At 50.5% G+C, this 26,197-nt stretch overlaps 2 protein-coding genes across 2 annotated transcripts in view; one reads left to right on the top strand and one right to left on the bottom strand.

The window, feature by feature from the left end:
- LOC134413032 (uncharacterized) overlaps window positions 1-26,197 on the top strand; it is a 192,776-nt gene that overhangs the window by 47,822 nt on the left and 118,757 nt on the right. The gene's annotated exons all lie outside the window — the stretch shown is intronic.
- LOC134413155 (uncharacterized) lies at window positions 21,729-25,143 on the bottom strand. The gene is made up of 4 exons (XM_063147284.1): window positions 24,192-25,143; window positions 23,406-24,065; window positions 22,016-22,174; window positions 21,729-21,752 (listed from the first exon to the last, which is right to left on the bottom strand). Exons 1-4 carry the CDS (start codon window positions 24,771-24,773, stop codon window positions 21,729-21,731), a joined length of 1,425 nt encoding a protein of 474 aa, XP_063003354.1. The 5' UTR covers window positions 24,774-25,143.

Below are 26,197 nucleotides of genomic sequence, written 5' to 3'. Positions count from 1 at the left end.
TCCGGAAGTGAAGGGAGTGGTACCACGGTTGCAACACTGGAGGTGCCATTTTGAGTATTCGGCGCCTCTTTAGCGGACTCACCCAATGCACACTGATAAGCTGTTGGCGGAGCACTAGGGCCAGGATTTTTAATACGTTCTGCTCTTTTATAGGCAACATCTGCCCACAGATACCAGTAGTCCATTTGGCCAGGGCGAGATTCTTCTAAGACATGTCTCAATGATCTTAAAACTCCCTGATTGAAAGAACCAATTTCTGGCCATGAATGACTCAGCAATGGCCACTTATTAACACACAATATAAGCATACGTTTCTTTGACAATCCTGCCATGCCAGGCAGTTTCCCTTTTTCCTACTGTTCACACATAACACTGAGTGGACTCCCACTCGGAATACTCTGACCTTGACCCATTTTGAACAAATTTTCTCCTCTTGTCCTTTGTCACGACAAGTTTAATTGGAGATTACCACGCCAGATAATCAAGTCACCACGCCGGGTGACTATGGGTCACTCTTAATTAATTTCTACTTCGCCGAGTAGATTTATTACCACGCCGGGTAAATGTGTCACCACGCCGGATGACTATAGGTCAGTAAGATTTATTACCACGCCGGGTAAATGTGTCACCACGCCGGATGACTATAGGTCAGTAAGATTTAATACCACGCCGGGTAAATGTGTCACCACGCCGGATGACTTAAAAATTCCTAAATTTCTAAGGGCCCTCTAAGATTTTTATGAATAAAAGGTTCGTCTCACCTGTCAGGAGCCTCGTCCTTTGATGGAAGCGGAGGAAGACACGTCCCGCCGACGGCTGTGACTTGTAGAAATATCTACCGGGCGCCCACTGGGCCGCAGCGGGGCGAGCCGGCCTCGCGCGACCAGTCGGACTTTCTGCTCCTGGCTGGCTCGCCAATTGATGTGGATGATGGGTTAGGTTGTCCAACCGGACTTATCTCCAAGTGAGACAGAACCAGGTATTCTTAAGAGTTGTTTATTGTATCGATACAGAGACAGGTCATACACGCAAGAGCATCAGCATGTTACACACAGCTCCAACTAACTTGGGAGGATGTGGTATAGAGATATTTATACATCAAGGTACAGGATGCATGCGTATAGCTGACAGAGCCTCTCCGGGCTGCTGCTACGTTCGCCTTACAGCAGTTACTTTGCTCCATATATGGCCAGCTGTGCATTCAGGTAGCCTGATTGGTTACCAAGTGTCTATAGGACATGATCAGGGCCTACAGATGATACAGACCCCCACATCAAAGCCAGCAAGATCTGAGGGTTGAAACCAGGAAGCAAGAGGCAAAGGAGGAAGCCAGGAGGCACAGGCCAAGGGATAAAGCCAGCAAGATCTGAGGGTTGAAACCAGGAAGCAAGAGCCAAAGGAGGAAGCCAGGAGGCACAGGCCAAGGGATAAAGCCAGCAAGATCTGAGGGTTGAAACCAGGAAGCAAGAGGCAAAGGAGGAAGCCAGGAGGCACAGGCCAAGGGATAAAGCCAGCAAGATCTGAGGGTTGAAACCAGACAGCAAGAGCCAAAGGAGGAAGCCAGGAGGCACAGGCCAAGGGATAAAGCCAGCAAGATCTGAGGGTTGAAACCAGGAAGCAAGAGCCAAAGGAGGAAGCCAGGAGGCACAGGCCAAGGGATAAAGCCAGCAAGATCTGAGGGTTGAAACCAGACAGCAAGAGCCAAAGGAGGAAGCCAGGAGGCACAGGCCAAGGGATGAAGCCAGCAAGATCTGAGGGTTGAAACCAGGAAGCAAGAGGCAAAGGAGAAAGCCAGGAGGCACAGGCCAAGGGATAAAGCCAGCAAGATCTGAGGGTTGAAACCAGACAGCAAGAGCCAAAGGAGGAAGCCAGGAGGCACAAGCCAAGGGATAAAGCCAGCAAGATCTGAGGGTTGAAACCAGACAGCAAGAGCCAAAGGAGGAAGCCAGGAGGCACAGGCCAAGGGATGAAGCCAGTAAGATCTGAGGGTTGAAACCAGGAAGCAAGAGGCAAAGGAGAAAGCCAGGAGGCACAGGCCAAGGGATAAAGCCAGCAAGATCTGAGGGTTGAAACCAGACAGCAAGAGGCAAAGGAGGAAGCCAGGAGGCACAGGCCAAGGGATAAAGCCAGCAAGATCTGAGGGTTGAAACCAGGAAGCAAGAGGCAAAGGAGGAAGCCAGGAGGCACAGGCCAAGGGATAAAGCCAGCAAGATCTGAGGGTTGAAACCAGACAGCAAGAGCCAAAGGAGGAAGCCAGGAGGCACAGGCCAAGGGATAAAGCCAGCAAGATCTGAGGGTTGAAACCAGGAAGCAAGAGGCAAAGGAGGAAGCCAGGAGGCACAGGCCAAGGGATAAAGCCAGCAAGATCTGAGGGTTGAAACCAGGAAGCAAGAGGCAAAGGAGGAAGCCAGGAGGCACAGGCCAAGGGATGAAGCCAGCAAGATCTGAGGGTTGAAACCAGGAAGCAAGAGGCAAAGGAGGAAGCCAGGAGGCACAGGCCAAGGGATAAAGCCAGCAAGATCTGAGGGTTGAAACCAGACAGCAAGAGCCAAAGGAGGAAGCCAGGAGGCACAGGCCAAGGGATGAAGCCAGCAAGATCAGAGGGTTGAAACCAGGAAGCAAGAGGCAAAGGAGGAAGCCAGGAGGCACAGGCCAAGGGATGAAGCCAGCAAGATCTGAGGGTTGAAACCAGGAAGCAAGAGGCAAAGGAGGAAGCCAGGAGGCACAGGCCAAGGGATGAAGCCAGCAAGATCTGAGGGCTGAAACCAGACAGCAAGAGGCAAAGGAGGAAGCCAGGAGGCACAGGCCAAGGGATGAAGCCAGCAATTCAAGCGCCAAGGACTGAAGCCAGGCACCAAGAGCTGGCAGGCCACATGAACACAACCAATCAGAAAGGGGTCATGTGACATGGTGGCACATGTCGGCATGCCGCACGCCGCGATTCCGAACTACGGCTCCCAAGATGCACCTCAAAATTGCACATGCGCAAAACCTGAGGTTTCACATTTCAAAGAGAACTTGGCAGCCAGTTCAAACTTGAGCCTAGGAATGGAACAAGTCTTCCTACAAGCACAAACACACACACACACACACACACACACACACACTTTTCGACACTCTGGCTTCATGGGAAATATGGGTGGCTCCCATTTCAGAGTGAAGTGGTGCTGCCCCCTGCTGGCGAACCTGTGGAAAGAGAGCTGCCGGTTTGCGATTCCAGCTGTTGCTTGGTAAAGAGGACTAGCCTCTTTGTGGAATTTTGGACGGCCGGTGAAAATGATATTGTTTCGTCAAAACATCAAGACTGAATGCCACTCTCCGTTTTGATCCCCAGTTTCAAAATGCATTTTAGGACATATTTAGCCTTTATATACGTATGGAATCATAGAATCGTAGAGTTGGAAGGGGCCTACAAGGCCATCGAGTCCAACCCCTTGCTCAATGCAGGAATCCACCCTGCAGCGTACCTGACAGATGCTTGTCCAGCTGCCTCTTGAAGGCTTCTAGTGTGGGAGAGCCCACAACATCCCTAGGTCACTGGTTCCATTGTCATACTGCTCTAACAGTCAGGGCGTTTTTCCTGATGTCCAGCCGGAATCTGGCTTCCTGTCACTTGAGCCCCTTAATCCGTGTCCTGCACTCTGGGAGAATCGAGAAGAGATCCTGGCCCTCCTTTCTGTGACAACCTTTCAAGTATTTGAAGAGTGCTCTCATGTCTCCCCTCCATCTTCTCTTCTCTAGGCTAAACCTGCCCAGTTCTTTCAGTCTCTCTTCCTAGGGCTTTGTTTCCAGACCCCTGATCATCCTGACTGCCCTCCTCTGAACACGCTCCAGCTTGTCTGCGTCCTTCTTGAATTGTGGAGCCCAGTGTTAGACAAGTTCTTTGCCCTTAGGAACGAGATCCAATTCAGCCCCTAAGAACGACTCCACACTTTCCAGCGACAGAGGGTTCAAAAGCGCTTTATTGATTATAATCAAGATCTGAGAGTCTTGAAAGCAACAGTCAGACAAAGAATTGGAAATTCAGCACAGCTTTTCAAGCCTGAAAGGGGCAGTGCCCCATAGCAATATTAACCAATCAGAACGTAACGCAGAGCTTCTTATCTTCTGCAAAACAATCCCTTTGTAACAGTAAGTTACTGCAAGTTAACTTTCTGCCTGGAGCCGAGAAACTATTGTTTTGGTTAGATAAGACAGTTACATGAAGCCACCCTTGAAGACGCCCTGGTCCGTGACATTTCGCCTGGTGTGTAATGGATACTTTACAGCTTCCTTTAGAAAATGGAGGTGGTTCTGCTAACATAGCGTGACCCTATTTTGGAACCCCAAAAGGAGGACAACGTGGCTCAAGGAGGCGTGCCCAACCCAACCTGCTCAGCCCCCAAGGCGGGCCCATCCTGACATGACCGGCCCCCAGGGGGCGTGGCCTTCGCCACATGTCTGATTTTACAGCTCACAATTAAGACAAACGTGTTCTACAAAACAGGTTAATGTTAAAACCACTGAAATAAAGTGAGCCATTCAATGTATCTGAAATTAACATGAATTTTTAGTTGCTGTAAACATTTCTTTGTGGAGGTTCTTTTTGCTGTCCTCATAGCAGACCAATGCAAAAGAAAATCTATAATTTTCCATTTTTCTAAAGAAAACAGGTCCTGGATTAGAAAAAACAAAGGCTAAAGCGCACTGGGGGGGTTAGGACCTGGTACACAACTGCTAGACTAAACAGAAAATGGGGAACTGGCAGTAAGGAAAGAAATGTCCTACAACTCCCCGCACTGCACAGACAGCATGCAAAGGATTGTGCCCTAACCAAAAGCGAGCCTCACTGAGATTAACAGGACTTATTCCCAGACAAGGGTGGAGAAAGAAAAGAGGAAGAAGGATTGGGTCACTGCAGCAATCTTTTCTCAGGCCCATTCAATGTGATTGAATATTGAGCAAGAAAGAGCGTCTCTCTTTGAAACATTGTAACACTTGAGATGTAATATGAACTAGATTTTCACAATTTCTATTAAAGGTCTTGCTCCAGGCACAGCCTTTTGCAGATTTCTATCTGTACAATAGTGGGAGAATTGGTGAGAAGCACCCACCATAAGGCCTCAGTGTTGAGTTTCTACCAAACTCTGTTACGACCACTATCAAAACATCTGACTACAAGAGTTAGGTTTTATTTATTTATTTATTTATTTATTTATTCATTCCATTTATATCCCACCATTTTCCCTCTAAGGAACCCAAAGCAGTGTACATAATCCTCCTCTCCATTTTATCCTCACAACAACAAGCCTGCGAGGTAGGATGGGCTGAGAGTCTGTGACTGGCCCCAAAACACCCAGTGAGCTTCCATGGCTGAGTGTAGACTAGAACCCAGATCTTCCGACTCTCAGTCCGACACTCTAGCCACTACACCCCAAACCACAAGTCAGACATTTAATATGCTAGCAATATTAAAGGGATAGTCAGTGTGAAGTTCAGGTTAATTCTGGTTCACTTTGTGTGAATGACTAGGCAGTGTAGCCGAATCCTACTCAGAAGTAAGTTCCATGGAGTTTAGTGAACACAAAAGAAGACGAAGCGCTCCATCTGCTTTTCTTCCCCTCTGCTCCCCTTTCTCCAGCAAGTGCAACCCCCTCCTGTCAAGGGAGGTTTGCCATAGGATTACATTGGCCTAAAGAAATGTCTATAACTTTTTTATTTTTAATGATATAAAAATGAAATTTGGTGAGCTTACAGATACCTTGGAGATGCTTAAGCATTTCCAATTTTAGACAGATATGTCCATCAGTTTTCTTGCAATGACTTTTTTAAAATGTGAGTTCCAGTCACTTCAAAGTGCTATAACTTCCTCATTTTTCAAGAAACACACATGTAACTTTGCATTGTGATAGAACCTAAGCGGGGCTTGATGCATGGCAGTTTTGAAGCACAGATGTTCATCCACTGATTTTTAAGATTTTACCCTCAAACCATCCCCCCATTTACAAAAATGCATTGATCACCATCATTTTTTAAGGTAAACACACATAACCTGGCAACCGGATAGCTTCTAAATATATCCTTAGGAATGGCAATTTTGAAGCACATGGCTTCATCTGCTACTTTTTAGGTTTTTTAAAAAAGTTTGAGTTTTTAAAATTATTCTTTAAAAATACGCTGTCATTTTTCAAGCTACACACCTGCAATATTGCAGCATGATAGAACCTAAGTAGGGCTAGATGCATGGCAATTTTGAAGCAAATAGGTTCATCCGCTGATTTTTAGTCGTTTTTTAAAAAGTTTTACCATTCTCCTTTTACAAAAATGCATTCATCTCTGTCATTTTTAAAGGTAAAGCCATGTAACTAGGCACCATGATAGCCTTTAAATATGGTAGGTCTTTATAAGGGCTTGATGCATGGCAATTTTGAAGCATATAGGTCCATCCGCTGATTTTTAGTGATTTTTAAAAAGTTTTAGCCAAGTTCAGAAAGCTCTGTGTGTATTGGCAGCCGACAAGTTCTTCAATAAATTAGAAACTTCCTCTCAGCAGGAGTGTTAACCACTTCAAAGGAACACAGGCAATACTAAGACAGGGAGGCCCAGTGGTTTGGCCCAGTATTCGGGGAATTCCAACACATTCACCTGCGGCAGCAAGTGGGCTATCACCTTTCTTGCAGGGGGAGGGGTACTACCGAACAGAAGATCCAGCAGAGACAACCAGCTCAAAAATATGTATTGATTTATTAGTATTTACAGAAGTTTTAAATCAACAGATTTCAGTGTAATGAACCAAAAACATAAAAACATAAACATATAAAAACTACATTGGGAATGCAATGCTGACATCAACTGATGTGTCTTCTTCCCAGCAGAACCCAGAGAGGATTGGAGAATGTCCCGGATCCCTCAGGAGAGTGGAGTGTACATACTGAAACAAGACCTCTGCCTAGCCCACGTCGCGAACCGTCTAGCTGCCATGCCAACTCCTCAGCCGAAACAAGTGCCGACCAGCCTGCCGAAGGTGGTGGAGGCCTTCTTCCAAGGCCCGTGATTGAAAGAAGGGCCCCTTGGCCGAAGCCAGTCCAGGGCCCTTGTCAAATGCCAGTAGAGAAGCCTGTGCCGCCTCCAACAACGGTACAGAAGCAGTTGCCGCCTCCTGTGCGGAGCCCAGATATCACCAGGTGGCCAGAGCCACCCCACACGTCTACCCCGAAGCCGGTGCCTCCCCGTCTGCAGAGCCTAGTGACAACTTCGCCGCCGAAGCCACGCCTGACATCTCTCCCGACATCGATGGCGGCCTGCGTGGAAAAGGCCGTGGCAAAGCCAGGGCTGACCGATGGACCCAAGCCGGATGGAATGCGGCCTATGGCACTCTGGAAAAATGAAGGCATAACAAGTTAGTCTTCCATTCAGACAAAAGGGTTTTCAAGTGATTCTGTGGAAGGAACTTAAATTATCTTGACTAAGGAGGAATACGGCCCTGAAATGGACTTTGTTGCCTAAACCGTCTTCTCTGTTTCATACCTTGCCAGTAGAGATTCCTGGAAATGAGTTCAAACGTTGGCAACAAGCTCTAGCCACGTGCAGTGGAGGGGGCAAGCGCATCCGTGTCAATCAAGCCACGCTCTTCCGGCCAACTAACCTAGGGGGGTTGGGTGTCCCAAATCTTAGGCTGTACCATGATGCCTTTCAATTGAGGCAACTACTCCAAATCATTAGGAACAAGACCGCAATCCCGTGGGTGTCAATTGAAAGCGCCCCCTGCATCCCTACGATCAGGGCGATCCCCTTTCTTCCAACACTGAAAAAACATGTACAAACCATTAAAAACCCGTTTTTGAAAGCAAATGTCAAGCTTTGAGCAAAATGGGCAAAATGGTTTGCAACAACCCCTTCCCCCTAACCCTGATTTATCAATAGGAATCCTGGCGAATCCTTACAAATGTCGTAGTCTCGTCACTGACCTGTGCGGCGGCTTTGGATAGTAAAGCCGCGTTGGCCTGGACGAAGTCGAAGGTGGTGGGTTGGGTCCATCGGTCTTTTGCCAAGGCGTCTCTCTCGCTTTTGCCGGAGCGGCCTTTCCGACGCAGGTCGCCTTTGACTTTTGGAGAGATGCCCGGCGTGGCTTCTTTGGCGAAGTTGCTCCTCGGCTCTGTGTTGGGGGTGTCACCGGCTCCAGGGTAGTCGTGTATTGTGGGTTGACCCACAAGCTGGTAATATCTGGGGTCCGCACACGAGGCGGCACCGGCTTCTGTACCGTTGTTGGCGGCGGCACAGGCTCCTCTACTGGCACTCCGCGAAGGAAGAAATTGTTCTTTCTTTCCGGCCTCGGCAAGGAGGCCTCCACCAACTTGGGCAGTCTGGAGGGCACTTTTGTCGGCTGGTACGTTGGCCATGGCTTCGCTTGAAACTGAGTGGTTTTACGGCTCCACTCATCACGACGTGGGCTTGGCAGAGGTGTTTCCTTGGTCATTCCTCTCTCCTGAGGGATCCGGGGCAGTTTGAAATCCTCTCTGGATTCTGTTGGGAAGAAGACACATCAGTTTATGGAAGCGTTTATTGAACTCCCCCCCGCAAATGGCCAACTTTGATTTTTAAGAACAGATGTTTTGTAGAAAAAATAAAAAGCACAAAACTTGAACTTATTCTGTTTTTTCTTAAAACAGCTAATTGGTATAAAACGGTGGCCCTTAAAGGGCAGTACGGCGCCCCTCTGAGGTCTGCGCCCTGGGCGGCTGCCTGGTGGGCCTAATGGGAGCACCGGCCCTGCTTCTCCCAATACGTTGACCATTTCTTGCACCCCTTCGTGGCACAAATGCTTTCATATTTAAAAGAAAACTTTGATTTCATCTATAAAATAGAGGGTAAATATATTCCGCCCGATGCCATTGTGGCAATTTTCGACGTCCATTCCCTCGATGCTACCCCCCATATTGAGGCACGCAATACTGTTGAATGGTATCTCAAGAAACGGGATAATCTTTCTCCACCTACCTATGTCCTATTAGAACTTACTGAGATCATATTAGAAAAAAACTATTTTAGATTTGATGAAAAACAATTCCTGCAGATTCGAGGCGTTGCCATGGGAAGCCCTTTTGCCCCTAGTGCGGCCAATTTAATCATGGCACGGCTGGAAGAGGATTTTATCTCTCATCCGGCTCAAAACCCCTTCTATATTTATTTATTTATTTATTTATTTATCATACTTATACCCCGCTCCTCAGCCAAAAAAGGCTCTCGGAGCGGCTTACATTTAGCAAAAAAGACAGTATAAGGAAATACTATTCTATAAACGATACATAGACAATATTTTTTTTAATTTTTGCAAATCCACATAGTTTCATTGACTTTTTAACCTGGATCAATACTATAGCAACATCAAATTTTACTCTCATCAAGATAGAAATGAGACTGGCTTTTCGGATACGTGGGTTTACTGCCATTCTGATCACTTATATCTAAAAAAGTTTATAAAACCAACAGACAGAAATTCTTTCTGACATTATTCCTCATTCCATCTTCCACATCTAAGAAAAAATGTCTTACCTGCCATGATGTTGAAAGGCCACCGCTCTGGAAAGTTTCCCTAATCTCTCTCAGATGCAGTCCTTACCGTCCCAAAGTCCGGTAAGGAATAGGCCACACACTTGCAATGATGTCAACCTGTTTATGGCTGTTCCCATGGTGACCTGGGATTTGTGAGGCGGGCTCAAGGGAAATATTCAAAGTGGGGTATGGTGATGAAAGACGATGTCATAGCAGAAGGTAGGGTGGCCATATGGAAAGGAGGCCAGGGCTCCTGTATCTTCAACCGTTTTAGAGGAAAGGGAATTTCCCTTTTTATCTCAACAGTGAAAGCTGCAGGAGCGATACTAGAGTGACCAGATACAAAAGAGGGCAGAGCTCCTGCAGGCTGAACTGTTTGATGACAAGGGAATTCCATCAGGTACTCCATGCATACAAATGACACCTGCTGAAATTCCTTTCCCTCTACAATTGTTACAGAAGCCCTGTCCTTCCTTTTCATAGAGTCACCCTAAAGAAGGCAGAAGAGCAGACCAAGGGCTAAGAATTCAGCTAGGCAGGGAAGAGAGTTAGTGGTTCACAGACTCCCTGTATCTGTCTGTCGAAGAGTCAGTGATCTCCATCTTAGAGAGCAAGGCCTAGTCTGAGATGGCTGAGATAGTTCAAAGAGAATCACTTGAAAGCCCTTTTGTTTGAATGGAAGACTAACATGTGATGCCTTCAGGTTTCCAGAGTGCCATAGTAGTGAAGGGTCCTTTTAGTTACCCTGGCACTAAGTATGACAGGGTCCAGAAGATAGTAGTGACATTACCTTGGATTCCTGTATTGCAGTAAATTTGGTGTGTGTGTTAATAAAGAAATAGCCTTGTTAGTATATGCGCCCTGAATGCAAAAGTCTTGAGTTCAAATTTCCACCAATGCCTAGGACTCCCTAGATAACCTTACGCAAGCCTCTTGGAAGTTGATTTTCTAGAGCCATTTCTAGATTCTAGGGACAGTCCTCGATTCAAGCTAATCAACCTAGGATTAATCCTATCAATGCGTATTAGTCATGATGACCCTATATTAATTACCCTCAGTGTCAGATGCGGTTTGGCACTAAATACCAGTTGCTAAGGAACAAGGAGGGTGCCACTGCGATCACGTCTTGGTTGTGCATTTTTAAAAAAATTCCTAAAAAATTAGTGGATGAACAGATCTGTTTCAAATTTGGTATGACTAAAGCCCTTCGTATGAGCTACCATTGTGCCAAGTTTCATGTCTTTATCTTAAAAAATGACGCAGTTATAAGCATTTTTGTTAATTCCCATTAGAGCTGCTCTTTGTAAAAAATCCGGATTTCCCTCCCCCTCCTGGATTTACCGGCTTACAGTAGAAATCCGGTCATATGGTCACCCTACTGCTAACACCAGAACTGGACACAATACTCTAGATGAGGCTAACCAGGGCCGAATAGAGAGGAACCAGTACTTCACGCGATTTGGAAGCCATACTTCTATTAATTCAGCCCAAAATAGCATTTGCCTTTCTTGCAGCCATATCGCACTGTTGGCTCATATTCAGCTTGTGATCTACAACAATTCCAAGATCCTTCTTGTTTGTAGTATATATTATTGTATATCGCCTCGGGTAGTCACGGAGTGGCAGAAGAGGCGATTGGAAAATATACTAAATAACCCTACACCTACTTACTTAGGAGTAAGCCTTAAATTGACAGTGCTTACTTCTGAGTAGACATGGATAGGAATACACTGTAAATGTCATTTGTGAACCCAAAGAATGAGATTCTTTGGTGGCATTTCCTTCTACACACACACACAGCGCCTGTCTTTCCTCCCCTCTCCTGGGAAACTTTCTGTTTCGACATCTAAAATGTATTTTAACAGCGTACGCTAGGAACACCCGCTTCCTCCTTTGCTCGTCCTAGCTATGCTCCTGCAAAATGCGGTTGCGAAAGGTTGGAACGTCATCCGCCGAACGATTCCCCCGGTGAAAACCTTTGCAGCGGCAAATTCATTCGCTGAATATTCATCTCAAATACATGAATATTCAGGACAGACGTGGAGAAGAGATAGAAATTCCTTGGGCACAGACACCAAAAACTGGACGACAAGGCCATTGCCAGTGCGGTCATAGTCTGGGGTGAGCTGGGAGCTAGGCGTGGGTGGAGAAATGTGTTTGGTTCTTCTTCTTCTTCTTCTTCTTCTTCTTCTTCTTCTTCTTCTTCTTCTATTATTATTATTATTATTATTATTATTATTATTATTATTATTTCTATACCACCCCATAGCCAAAGCTCTCCGGGCGGTTTACACAAGATTAAAAACAATTAAAAACAATATACAGAATTTAAAAACCACATAAACATACATCACAGAAACATATATCTAAAAACAACTATGAAAACAGACCCAGGATCGATGAAACTCGTCACTTATTGCTAAAGGCCTGGGGAAAGAGAAAAGCTTGAACCTACGCTGAAAAGATAGCAATGTGGGCACGAGGCGGGCCTCGTTGGGGAGAGCATTCCATAATTGGGGGGCCACCACAGAGAAGGTCCCGTCCCTTATTGCCATTCTCTGAGCTTTGCTTCTTTGCGAGATCATATAATAATAATCATAGAATCATAGAACAGCAGAGTTGGAAGGGACCTACAAGGAATCCACCCTAAAGCATCCCCGACAGATGCTTGTCCAGCTGCCTCTTGAAGGCCTCTAGTGTGGGAGAGCCCACAACCTCCCTAGGTAACTGATTCCATTGTTGCACTGCTCTAACAATCAGGAAGTTTTTCCTGATGTCCAGCCGGAATCTGGCTTCCTTTAACTTGAGTCCATTATTCTGTGACCTGCACTCTGGGAGGATCGAGAAGAGATCCTGGCCCTCCTCTGAGTGGCAACCTTTTAAGAGATCCTGGTTGCCCTCCTCTGAACACGCTCCAGCTTGTCTGCGTCCTTCTTGAATTGTGGAGCCCAGAACTGGACGCAATACTACTACTACTACTACTAATAATAATAATAATAATAATTTTATACCACTGGGTATATTAACATCTCTAAGCGGCACACATTAAAATACCATATCATCACATTGTAAAGTATTATTAGAATATTAATACTATTATATTCAGTATGTTACAAGGTAGCTTCTGTGAGCAGTACTGACTCCATTTTGAAGTGACCCAAAACCCCACCTACAGACTGAGAGCATTCACAGAAGGCCTAGGTCAAGTAACCATTTCCTGAGAGACTTCTTCAAATGCATGCCCCAGAGACAAACTAAGCAGAATATGAATGCTGGATAGCAAGAGTCATACCTGGTCATACACCTGCTAATGCAGCCCTGTGGCTGAACTCCAGGCTGCATCAAGTACAGCCATCATCCCAAATCACCCTCTTTTGTTCCCATAGCCAGTCGATCTTTAGATAAGATCATACAAAAACCCTCAAGTTGAAGGGAAGGGTGGAGGCTGGCTCTCTCGCTCTCTCTTGAACCAGCAACACAGGGCATACTAGACTTTCCAAAGCACCATGGGTGAGTGCTTTGCCTCGCTGTATTCTTTGCCTCTTCACCTAAGACCAGGAGTTGCAACGCTCCCCAAGGAAAGGTATATTGCCTTTAAAGATTCCCACTACTCTTTCCCCTGCTGTCTCTGTGTGTATTCTCTTAAGTCTAGGGCATATGAAAAGGAGGACAGGACTCCTGTATCTTTAACAGTTGCATAGAAAAGGGAATTTCAGCAGGTGACATTTGTGTATATATGGACAACCTGGTGAAATTCCCTCTTCATCACAACAGTTAAAGGTGTAGGAGCTATACTAGAGTGACCAGATTTAAAAGAGGGCAGGGCTTCTGCAGCTTTAACTGTTGTGACGAAGAGGGGATTTCACCAGGTGCTGCAGGCGTACAAATGACATGTCATGAAACTCCCTTTTCTATACAACCCTTGAAGATATAGGAGCCCGGTCCTCCTTTCCATAGGGTCACCCTAAGCCTACTTCCTGCTATGCCTGAAAATTCTCTCTGGAGGGTTGTAGGACTTATTTATTTATTGTTGCATTTATATCCCACCTTTTTTCCACCTTAAGAAACCCAAGGCGGCATACCTAAACCTCCTCCTCTCCATGTTATCCTCACAACAACAACCCTGTGAGGTAGGTTGGCCTGAGAGTCTGTGACTGGCCCAAAGTCACCCAGTGGGTTTCCTCGGCTGAACGGGGACTCGAACCCAGCTCTCCTGAGACCAATGCTCTAACCACTACACCACACTGGCTCTTTTCCCCCCCCTGTGTCAACATGCATGAGATTGCACCATAAAACCTCCTCCTGGCACCAGTTTCAAGTTTACCTCTCTTTTTAAAATAATACTACTAATAACAACAACAACAATAATAATAATTCTTCAAAACCACCTAGCCAACTTGATCAACGGCTTCCTGTGTAAACCACAAGGACATGTTTCGTTTCTCAAAGTCTGCATTTATTTATTTTTTAAAAAGAGTCTGAATTTTCGAAAGCGTTTCTCAGACATGTCAAACGTCTGTTGCGGCTGAGTTCTCCATCCTGTCATTGAAGCACCTGGGTGCGAGTCAGCTTTAATCAATTTAGTTATCCGAGAAAGTGTCGGTGCGGTCAGATTTTCTTTCTGAACAACGAGGCGACTAAAACTGAGAGGCTACAATGAAACTCTAACTCCCATCATCGCAAGGGAGAGGGCCTTTTCGGTGGTGGCCCCCTGACTGTGGAATGATCTCCCTGACAAGGCTCTCCTGGTGCCAACGTTGTTATCTTTCAGGCACCAGGTCAAGACTTTTCTCTTCTCCCAGGCATTTTATTTATTTATTTATTTATTTATTACATTTCTATACCGCCCAATAGCCGAAGCTCTCTGGGCGGTTCACAAAAATTAAAACCACAATAAAACAACCAACAGGTTAAAAGCACAATTACAAAATGCAGTATAAAAAGCATTTAACAGCATTTAACTAAGTTTGTTTTTTAACGGACCCCAGGACTGTTGTTTTTAAATGGATACCGTTGTTTTTATACTGTTTATGTTTCTGATGGTTTAAAATTTTGTATGCTTTTTAATGTTCACTGTTTTTAACTTTTGTAAACCGCCCAGAGAGCTTCGGCTATGGGGGCGGTATAAATGTAATCAATCAATCAATCAATCAACCCCCAGCTAGCATCTGGAGGGCACAAGGTTGAGCAAGCCTGACCTAGGTACACCCGTACCCTGGCTATGGGTCCGCACAACACGCCGACCCACACTCCGTGGGTTGTTTGTTGAAACATGAGTTGGTGCGTTGTCTGAACCCAGGGCGTTTTCTGCAGCATGGCTTAATTTTCTCCACCTTGAGAACCCGTGGTTCATTGCTGGGCTGCTCAAGGGGGTTAATGAGCCACCCCGCTGAAACTGCACTGCATTCAGACAGCGCAACAACCCACGGTTCAACAACAACCCACACCCAACCACTGAGTCTGGGCTAGAGTATGGACACACCCACACCCACACGCATTTCCACATCTCCCTTTCCAACTGACTCGCCTACCTTCGTTCTGCACAAAAGCCCTCTTTAATTAGACAACAAATCCAGCTGGTAAATGCTTTGTATTCTCTTGACTTCACTTCAGAATGAGACGTATTCGCGGAGGGAAAACGCAGCCGCGCAAACACAGGCCTCAGGGAAGCGTTTGCACCGCGAACCGAATGTATCGGCTGTTTGATTATTATCGCACCTTCCCTACCAATGTGTGTGGTTCCCTGAACACGTTCGATCCTCACAACAACCCTGGGAGGTAGGTCAGGTTGGGAATGAATGACTGGCTCAAGATGACCCCGGAGGGATTGGAACGCAGTTCTCTTAACATCTCTTGGTCGGATGCTTTAACCACTATGGCGCACGGCCTGGTGCTCTCGGTTAGACAAGGGCCCGTGGACAGAAAGTTGCAAGGCGGAAAGGGAGGCAGAAGAAGTTCATGGATTTATTATTTGTTAAAACACTTGCTAGCCTCCACCCTTTCCTTGCTAGCTAAACCCGCCAGCTCCATCTGCTAGAGGGGTGGCTGTCAAATTAGCGGTGAGTCTTCGGCAAAAATCCTGATATTGGGTAGGTTTTAAAACCGAACTTAGGGGATGAGCCAGATCGCTTGGGGTTGGCTTATACATATCAATAATCAGTTTAAATTGGCTCACCGCTCTGTCTGGATCTTCATACAAGTCTGGGTGTTTTGGGCCCACAGAACTAGGTCTTTTGTCTTAAATGGCACATAAGTCCAGTGGTCAGATGATTAATTTGTGCTGGTATTTCCGCATTGTTGGCAGTAGCCGGCTGTATAGGGCGTACTACTAAAGACTGGGGCACTGGCATTAATGGAGTCTGCATGGTAACATATTCAGGCTCCGGAAGTGAAGGGAGTGGTACCACGGTTGCAACACTGGAGGTGCCATTTTGAGTATTCGGCGCCTCTTTAGCGGACTCACCCAATGCACACTGATAAGCTGTTGGCGGAACACTAGGGCCAGGATTTTTAATACGTTCTGCTCTTTTATAGGCAACATCTGCCCACAGATACCAGTAGTCCATTTGGCCAGGGCGAGATTCTTCTAAGACATGTCTCAATGATCTTAAAACTCCCTGATTGAAAGAACCAATTTCTGGCCATGAATGACTCAGCAATGGCCACTTATTAACCCACAATATAAGCATACGTTTCTTTGACAATCCTGCCATGCCAGGCAGTTTCCCTTTTTCCTACTGTTCACACATAACACTGAGTGGACTCCCACTCGGAATACTCTGACCTTGACCCATTTTGAAGAAATTTTCTCCTCTTGTCCTTTGTCACGACAAGTTTAATTGGGGATTACCACGCCAGATAATCAAGTCACCACGCCGGGTGACTATGGGTCACTCTTAATTAATTTCTACTTCGCCGAATAGATTTATTACCACGCCGGGTAAATGTGTCACCACGCCGGATGACTTAAAAATTCCTAAATTTCTAAGGGCCCTCTAAGATTTTTAAGAATAAAAGGTTCGTCTCACCTGTCAGGAGCCTCGTCCTTTGATGGAAGCGGAGGAAGACACGTCCCGCCGACGGCTGTGACTTGTAGAAATATCTACCGGGCGCCCACTGGGCCGCAGCGGGGCGAGCCGGCCTCGCGCGACCAGTCGGACTTTCTGCTCCTGGCTGGCTCGCCAATTGATGTGGATGATGGGTTAGGTTGTCCAACCGGACTTATCTCCAAGTGAGACAGAACCAGGTATTCTTAAGAGTTGTTTATTGCATCGATACAGAGACAGGTCATACACGCAAGAGCATCAGCATGTTACACCCAGCTCCAACTAACTTGGGAGGATGTGGTATAGAGATATTTATACATCAAGGTACAGGATGCATGCGTATAGCTGACAGAGCCTCTCCGGGCTGCTGCTACGTTCGCCTTACAGCAGTTACTTTGCTCCATATATGGCCAGCTGTGCATTCAGGTAGCCTGATTGGTTACCAAGTGTCTATAGGACATGATCAGGGCCTTCAGATGATACAGAACCCACATCAAAGCCAGCAAGATCTAAGGGTTGAAACCAGACAGCAAGAGCCAAAGGAGGAAGCCAGGAGGCACAAGCCAAGGGATAAAGCCAGCAAGATCTGAGGGTTGAAACCAGGAAGCAAGAGCCAAAGGAGGAAGCCAGGAGGCACAGGCCAAGGGATAAAGCCAGCAAGATCTGAGGGTTGAAACCAGGAAGCAAGAGCCAAAGGAGGAAGCCAGGAGGCACAGGCCAAGGGATAAAGCCAGCAAGATCTGAGGGTTGAAACCAGGGGCGTTACTAGACGAGGCTCTAGCGCGCGTTACCTTCCGCAGCCACGTCGAGGCTTCCAGATGACGTTCACGAGGATCCGCCGTTATCCCGCGGTGAAGCCTCTTTCTCCCGACTTTAAAAAAGTGAGTTGTAGTGCGCCTTTTCCTGCTGTCCCGCGGTAATTCGGAGTACGTGTGGGAGGATGTGAGGTCACTGCGGTCGGCATTGGTCAGGAAAAGGCGTGCTAAGGGGGAGTGGTCAGCGGCTTCGGTCAAGCCGCCTCCGCCATTTGCGCGCAGTCCGCCAGCTGGGGCAGCGCGGCGGAGCGGCTTTTTTTTTTTATTTCCCCAGTGACAGTTTGCGCAGGAACGGAGGACCGCAAAAGTGGCTGGTGACTCCTTGCGGTGGGCAGCTACCGTGGCCGCATAATGGCGGTGCTGTACGCTGCCTGTTAGTGTGGGTACCAGGCTGGCAGAGGGCAGAGCTGTTTGTGGGCTGCTGCCATGGCTACGGCCAGATGTGGGTTGGCTCCTTGGGATGGGGCACAGGGCACAGAGGCGGTCATCGCCGCCGACACCTCAGAGGCATGATGGGAGATGTAGGCACAGAGTGGCCATGCAGAGTGCCCATGCAGATGTAGGGTCAGGAAAAGGCGTGCTTAGGGGAGTGGCCAGCGGCTTCGGTCAAGCCGCCTCCACCATTTGCGCGCAGTCCGCCAGCTGGGGCAGCGCGGCGGAGCGGCTATTTTATTCCCATAACTACATTTCGCGCAGGACCGGAGGACCGGAAAAGTGGCTGGTGAGCTACTGTGGGTGTGGGTGGGCAGCCAGCTGGAGGGAACCGGCTGCCAGAGGGCAGCAAGCGAGGGTGGGCGGTCATCTTCCAGCGGCCACCCGGCAGCAGGTGAGGGAAGCCCCTTTAAAATGGTTCACTACACTCCCCTGCCCTTCCGATGCGGAAAGTAACGAGCCCCGTTCTCTCTGCTTAGCCCCTGAATAGGTATCAGGCATGGGGCCAAAAGGGCGGGGCGTGACATGGAGACACCAAGAGATCCTAGATGTGCTGGACATTTGGGGAGAAGAAAGGATTCAGCAGCAGCTGAGGGCTAGCCACCGCAACTTTAATGTGTTTGAAGAAGTGGCACGGGAGATGGCCAGGAGAGGCCATAACCGAACCGCCAAAGAGTGTCGCACTAAAACCAAGAGCTTGCGGTCAGAGTACCGGCGTGTAAGGAACCATAATGAGAGGTCAGGCAACAATGCCACCACGTGCCCCTACTATGAGAAATTACATTCCATTCTCCGTGGGGATACCACGACGCGCCCCAAACGCGTGGCAGGCAGTCTGACAATTACTCGGACACAGTCCACACGTGTAACTTCCCGAGCCACTCAGCCACCACCCTCTCTTCCTGTGGGCTCCCAGGACATGTGTGAGGACGCCAGCGAAACCACCTCACTCAGCAGGGATGTGGACGAAGACACATCAGCTGGTGAGTGTGCCCGTCTGCCTCCCCAAGCCCACCCCTACACCTCCCCACCAACTTCGGCAATGGGACTGCAGAGCCACCCCAAAGGCTTGCTGGTAGGGGGCGGGAGGTGGGGGCACCAGCACAGCATCCCATGCCAGTGGGAATCCTCTCTTCTCCACGCAAAATGCCTGGAGGAGGGGGGCCTGGAAGGGCTGCATTTGAGGCCCCTGCATCTCTGGGGAGGGGAAGCTGCCCTTCCCCCTACCTCCAATGCTTTCTCCTACATGCCACCAGATGATGAAGAATCCGGTAATGTAGCTGCAGACTCTGACAGCGAAGCAGGTGAAGGCACCAGCAGGCAGACTGGACTGAACTGTGAGTATGTGCCCACCATACAGCATCCCCACAACCATGGGCATTGATCCTTGGTAGAGGGTGGACTGGCAAATGGTGAGGTATGAGTGTGACATAGGCCTGACTTTGCCTTGACAGGCCCCCCACAACCCACTGAAGGTGGCTCCAGGGACAGCCCAGATAGAGGACGTGCTCCTGGTGAGTACTCTGCACTCCTCAGGTGTGCATGTGTGCTCCTGCAACCACTCAGACATGCTGGGGACATGGCAGCACTAACACACAGGTGTGTGGCCAGATGTAGGTAGGCAAGGATCTACACGGCACCCTGGCAGGTGCCCTGTGCTGAATGCCCTGAATGGGGGAAGGTGCAGTTAGTGTGGTGGGTGGGTGTGATTGAACTGCCTTCAGTCCATCACACCAACAGGAGGGGAGCAGTGGGGGAAGATCTTGGGAAGGAGCCTGCAATTCCCCAGATGCACCAAGGTCGATGCTGTGGGAGTGGGAGTGGGAGTCAGCATTCCTCAGCCATGGGAACGGCTCTCACAGATAACAGAACAGCAGAAGTCTGGGGCTGGAATGCAATGTTGTGAGTTAGCCACCCACCAGCACCACTGCCAGCTGCTTAGTTGCTAAGGGCAGTTCTAGGCGCACAACCACACCCTTTCGCTGCCAGGCAGGAAGGGGCACTTCACCTGCTGTGCCCTCTTGTGCAATTGGGCGGCTAGATGTGCAGCAGTGTGCTTGCCCAAGGTGGTGGTGTATCTGTATGGCACTGCACACTCCACCTGATCCTCACCTCCCCTGTTCAGTGCTGCCGCATGTGTCTGAATAGCCAACCTTCTCCACACAGATCCAGGGGTGGCAAACCCCAGGGCCACCCTGTCACCTGCCTCTCGCCTTGCAGAGATTCGCAACCGTCGCTCCCAGAGGAGAGGAGGAGATGCTGCTCTGGAGATCATGCGCCAGGCAGCAGCAGACAACGCCCGCATCCTCCAAATCCTTGAGCGTGACTCTGACAACTTCAGCGAATATCTGGACATCGCAAGGCAGCAACTCCAAGTAGATGCTGAAAATGCGGCAGCAATGGTGCGCTGTGTGGATAGGGTAGCCACCTGTCTGGAGGAGCTGGTCGGTGGCATGCGTGGTCTGAGGACTGGCCCCCCTAGGCATAGGGATCGCCCTGTGAGGGCACTGCCTCTTACTGGCCCACAAACTGGTGGAGTGAGAGGCAGGGACCCAGCGGAACACTTACTCCCTGGCCCACTCTGGGAGGAGGCTCCCGAACCCCCACCCCAGAGGGAGGAGACCCCATCCCCACCCCAGAGAGAGGAGACCCCATCCCCACCCCAGAGAGAGGAGACCCCATCCCCACCCCAGAGGGAGGACACCCCATCCCCACCCCAGAGGGAGGACACCCCATCCCCACCCCAGAGGGAGGACACCCCATCCCCACCCCAGAGGGAGGACACCCCATCCCCACCCCAGGAGCAACCTCTTTGTGCCCCATCCCAGGGGGGGAAAGGCAGGGCAAAAGGCAAGGCAGCCCCACCGGCTGGGGGGCCTGAGACCAGGGCCAAGGCAGCCCCACCGGCTGGGGGGGCTCAGACCAGGGCCAAGGCAGCCCCACCGGCTGTGGGGCCTGAGACCAGGGCCAAGGCAGCCCCACCGGCTGGGGGGCCTCACGGCAAGGGTAAGGCAGCCCCACCAGCTGGGGGGCCTGAGACCAGGGCCAAGGCAGCCCCACCGGCTGGGGGGGCTCAGACCAGGGCCAAGGCAGCCCCACCGGCTGGGGGGGCTCAGACCAGGGCCAAGGCAGCCCCACCGGCTGTGGGGCCTGAGACCAGGGCCAAGGCAGCCCCACCGGCTGGGGGGACTCACGGCAAGGGTAAGGCAGCCCCACCGGCTGTGGGGCCTGAGACCAGGGCCAAGGCAGCCCCAGCAGCGGTGGGGGGGAATGGAAAGGCCAGGAGCAGGCACCTGGAGCCTGCAGCACCTCCCCCTGCAGTGCGTGGGGAACCACACAGCCCACCTGCCAAGCAGCAGCGCAGGGAGTGGCCGAAGCGTAATCCCAAGGAGCGCCAGCCCTACTCCCCATGAAGGGGGGAAGGTAGTATTGAGTGTGGGGTGGAGTGGGGTGGGGTGGGGTGGCTCACCATTCCTCCTACTCCTGCCAGGGACCCTGGCCAAGCACTGCATAGAAGCGCACACACACCTTTAAGCAAAATATATTAGATTTATTTTTTTTTATAAACATTAGAAAATTTGTACTATTTTATAACAACAACAAAGAAAAGCTTTATTTTTATGAAAACCATTACTTTCTAAAACAGTAATAAAAAAATAAAAACGCCACAGTCAGGGGCCTTGCTGGTCGTGAGCATCCTGCCTGCAGGATGTCTTTATGGCCCGGACGTCCCGCTCCAGGCGGGTGACCCTCCGTTCCAAGGAGCGCACTGCGAAAGGAAAGATGGTATTAGTGATGTATGCTGCAGCACCCCCCCATGAGCACACCAAACACTAGAGTCACTACTTACTTGTTCTGCGCACCGCCCCCTCTAAGCGGCTGAACGACCGCACGAGGTCTGGAGTCACAGCCACAGCAGCTCCATCACCTGTCACAGAAAAGAAGGGGTGTTGAGGAGGTGAGGGATGGGAGTGGGGAGTGCACAACCAGAACTGTAGTGAGGGAGTGGGTGGGCAGGTGGAATGGTGCACAACCTGGCAGGGAGGAGGCCACATACGTGTTCATTTGGATGCCACTAGACTGATGTGCACCACTCCCTCTCCAATGAATGCAGCCTCTTCCCCAAGCCCCCAAACAGAAGGTGCGTGGAACCAGCACCAACCCCTGCTTGTGGTAGGGCTGTGGACTTACCAGGTGGTGCGGTGGGTGGGCTGCAGGGAGGTTGCTCTGGGGGGGCCGCCTCAGGAGGGGGGCCTCCCTCCCCACTGCCCTCCTCTGCTGGGTGCTGCTCCTCCTCAGCTGCAACAGGCTCCTCCTGGCACACAGCCCGGAGGCGGGCACGTTGAAGCCCTGTGAAGGTAATAGGCAGGTATGCATCAGTTAGTGGGCCAGGACATTCATTGCGCAATGAGATGCCACATTGGAACCCACATTACATGGGCATGGTAAGCAGTTCTAGGGGCCACTGCCTACATGGAACCAGGATGGGGGATGGGCTTTGCACCTGGCTGCCAACATGCATTATACATGGGCTGGGATGGAGAAATGACAAGTTGGCCAAGGCACTGGCATGAGGCTGAGTGCAACCACCACACAGAGGGGCAGGCAATGATTATAGCAGGTGGTGCAGGGCAGCTTCAGCATGGCTGCAGTGTTGGGGGATGGGGCACAGTGATACAAAGGGTACTTACTTGTTGGCCGGCGCTCCTCCCACGAGGGTCGCCCAGCCCGATCCCACAACTCGTGCAGGAGGGTGTAGAAGGGGGGCTGGGCTCTCCTAGGAGGGCTACCCCGGTAGCACTCCAGAGCCTCAAAGAAGGCCGCCTTTAGGCCTTTAAACTTGCTCCTGCACTGCTCAGCAGTGCGGGAGTAGCCCGCGATGGAGAGGCTCCTTGCAGCCCTCCTGAAAATATCAATAGTCTGGAGGCTGGAGCTCCTCATGAGGCGCTCCGACCTTCCAGACTGCAGGAGGAGCTCAAGGAGCATCTCCATCTCGGGCTCCTGCCAGTAGGCGACCCTCCGAGGCTCCATCTTGACCGGGGTAGGCCTGACGTACGCGCCCCCTGTTGACGTTTTTCGGAACTGCGTACATGCGCAAAGAAGCGGCCGATGCCAATAAGCACGGTTTGCCCTTCGGAGACATACGCTCCCCCTGTTGACGTTTTCCGAGATTGCGGACGTCCGCAAATAAGCGGACGATGGTGATAAGCACGGTTTGCCCTTCGGGCTACATTTAGGATGATTTCACGTTGCGCAGTTTGACTGGAGTTTATTATTATTACTAATTTATATAGCACCATCACTGTAGATGGTGCTGTACAGAGTAAACAGTAAATAACATGCATGTGGGCGTACATAGCATATATATTATTGCATACATGTGGGCGTACATAGCATATATATTATTGCATACATGTGGGCGTACATAGCCTAGAGTTGATTGCACACAAGTGGGCATACGGCTGTTACTCTGGGGTAAAGGACTGGAAGGACTGCACAGGGGAAGAAGCACAGTCCAATTTTATGAGGCAGGCTGTCAGCGGCGGTTAGCCCACAGGAACTCTCTGACAGCATCCCGCACCTTGTGCCCTTCCCGGGTGTGGCGATTGGCCTCATTGACGTAGGGCTCGCCCAGAGTAGCCAGCTCAACAGAATTGTGCTCCGCCGCCTCCACGAGCATGGCGTGCCCCTTGGTTTCGCAGATGTTGTGCAGGATGACGCAAGCACTGATGACCGAAGGGATGTTTTCTTCGGCCAGCTCCAGGCGCACGCCTATGCTCCGCCACCTCCCCTTGAGGCGGCCGAACGCCTGCTCCACCACAAGGCGTGCTCGCCTAAGACAGCGGTTGAAGTGGGCTTGCTGTGGAGTGAGTGCCCCACCATAGGGTTTCATCAACCACTCACGCAAAGGGTACGCGCCATCCGCAATAATGAGGGGTGGAATCTGCTGGCCGTGCAATCTGATTGTTGGATGGGTAGGCACGAAGACACCTGCATCCATCGTCTCACAGAGGCCTGAGTTGGCAAAGACATAGGCATCATGGTTCTTGCCGCTCCATCCTATTTCCACATTGATGAACCGCCCCTTGTGGTCGCAGGTCCCCTGCAGAATCATGGAGTACTCATCCTTCCTGTTTATGTATTCTGAGGCTTGGTGTATCGGAGATTGGAGAGGAATATGGCTGCCATCCACCGCGCCCACACAATGAGGGAACCCCAGCTCCCCAAAACCATGCATGATCTGTGGGGCAGAAAACACAAAGGGCATATTAGTGACAGCGCCATTGTTCCGAAGTTGCGGACCTCCACAAAAGTGAGTGCCTGTTCCCAGCGCATTCCCCCACCCCATCCCCCATCCCCCACTCACCTCTGCCACGTTCCCAATCTTGACTGTACGAGATAGGAGGGTCACTTCCATGGCAAAGCACACCTCCAGGACTATTTGTGCCGCCGTAGAGCAGCCTACCCCGAACTGCTCTGCTGTGGTCCTGTAGACGCAAGGGGTAGCCAGCCTCCATAGGGTGATGGCTAGGCGTTTCTCCACTGGGATAGGTCTACGCATGACAGTCAACCTCCTGTCCAGATGCGGCCGCAACTCCTCCACGATTTCAAAAAAGGTGCCCCTGCTCATGCGGAAATGGCTCAGCCATTGCTCATCGTCCCACTCCTTCAGGACAAAGTTCTCCCACCAGTCCTTGCTCCTCGGCCGGACCCAGAAGCGGCGGCGTGTCTCGCGGACGTAGTCGCCATACGCGGCCAGCATGGCTAGCCTCGTTCGGCAGAGGGCGGCCCGCAGCTTGCTGCGGCGGAGTAGCCACCTCCCCAGTTGTTCCCGCAACTGCTGCCGCCTGGCAGCCACCTGTGCACGGAGGCGCTGATACTCCGACAGAAGCAAGATCAGCATGGCTATGGCCGCGCAAAGATCGTCACGGTCCTCGTCAGGGAGCATAGTTGCCCTCTCTTGGCTATCGTTTCCCGCACAGACGCGCACACACAGCCACCTCTGCTGCCCTGATATGCTGCATCCGGACAATGCGCTTCCGCTGGCGCAGCTGTTTCTGCCAGATGTGGGTTGGCTCCTTGGGATGGGGCACAGGGCACAGAGGCGGTCATCGCCGCCGACACCTCAGAGGCATGATGGGAGATGTAGGCACAGAGTGGCCATGCAGACGATTGACCTCGGGTCATATGACACCCGCCACGACCCCCATCAGGAAGTGAGCGCATCAATGTTGACCCTCAACAGCACCAGCAGCACTTCAGCTGGCACTGGCACTGCCGCCGCTGCCGCCGCCAGGGCCGGCGGCGGCATCGCTGACGGCTGCGCAAGTTTGCGGTCTTTCGGACGTGCGCAAACCGTGCAGCGAGCGAAAAAAAAAGCCGCGGCAATCAGGCCGGTGTGGCTGCGCAACCGTGCTCGCAGCGGCAGCAGCACAACCGGCGCAAACTTCCGCCATAAATCGAAGGCAGGTGTGGATCATGAGGCGTCACGGCTGAACGGGAAAAGCCGCTTTCACCGCTCCTCAACGACGGAACACCCGGTACGTCTAGCAACGCCCCAGGAAGCAAGAGCCAAAGGAGGAAGCCAGGAGGCACAGGCCAAGGGATAAAGCCAGCAAGATCTGAGGGTTGAAACCAGACAGCAAGAGGCAAAGGAGGAAGCCAGGAGGCACAGGCCAAGGGATAAAGCCAGCAAGATCTGAGGGTTGAAACCAGGAAGCAAGAGCCAAAGGAGGAAGCCAGGAGGCACAGGCCAAGGGATAAAGCCAGCAAGATCTGAGGGCTGAAACCAGACAGCAAGAGCCAAAGGAGGAAGCCAGGAGGCACAGGCCAAGGGATAAAGCCAGCAAGATCTGAGGGTTGAAACCAGGAAGCAACAGCCAAAGGAGGAAGCCAGGAGGCACAGGCCAAGGGATAAAGCCAGCAAGATCTGAGGGCTGAAACCAGACAGCAAGAGGCAAAGGAGGAAGCCAGGAGGCACAGGCCAAGGACTGAAGCCAGGCAGCAAGAGCTGGCAGGCCACATGAACACAACCAATCAGAAAGGGGTCATGTGACATGGTGGCACATGTCGGCATGCCGCACGCCGCAATTCCGAACTACGGCTCCCAAGATGCACCTCAAAATTGCACATGCGCAAAACCTGAGGATTCACATTTCAAAGAGAACTTGGCAGCCAGTTCAAACTTGAGCCTAGGAATGGAACAAGTCTTCCTACAAGCACAAACACACACACACACACACACACACACTCTTCGACACTCTGGCTTCATGGGAAATATGGGTGGCTCCCATTTCAGAGTGAAGTGGTGCTGCCCCCTGCTGGCCAACCTGTGGAAAGAGAGCTGCCGGTTTGCGATTCCAGCTGTTGCTT

Source organism: Elgaria multicarinata, chromosome 23 (assembly GCF_023053635.1).
Source record: "Elgaria multicarinata webbii isolate HBS135686 ecotype San Diego chromosome 23, rElgMul1.1.pri, whole genome shotgun sequence".
Lineage (NCBI taxonomy): Eukaryota > Metazoa > Chordata > Lepidosauria > Squamata > Anguidae > Elgaria > Elgaria multicarinata.
The sequence above is the reverse complement of the archived record's forward strand: the minus strand, read 5'-3'. Positions and strand labels throughout refer to the sequence as shown.

Bases quoted from the DNA above. Each gene is read 5' to 3' on its own strand.
- LOC134413155 (XM_063147284.1), bottom strand. From the start codon at position 24,773: ATGCTCCCTGACGAGGACCGTGACGATCTTTGCGCGGCCATAGCCATG. The intron at 24,066-24,191 runs GTGAGTGGGGGA...TCTGCCCCACAG, and splicing joins AGATTGGGAACGTGGCAGAG to ATCATGCATGGTTTTGGGGA. The intron at 21,753-22,015 runs GTAAGTCCACAG...TTTCTGTGACAG, and splicing joins CCCACCCACCGCACCACCTG to GTGATGGAGCTGCTGTGGCT.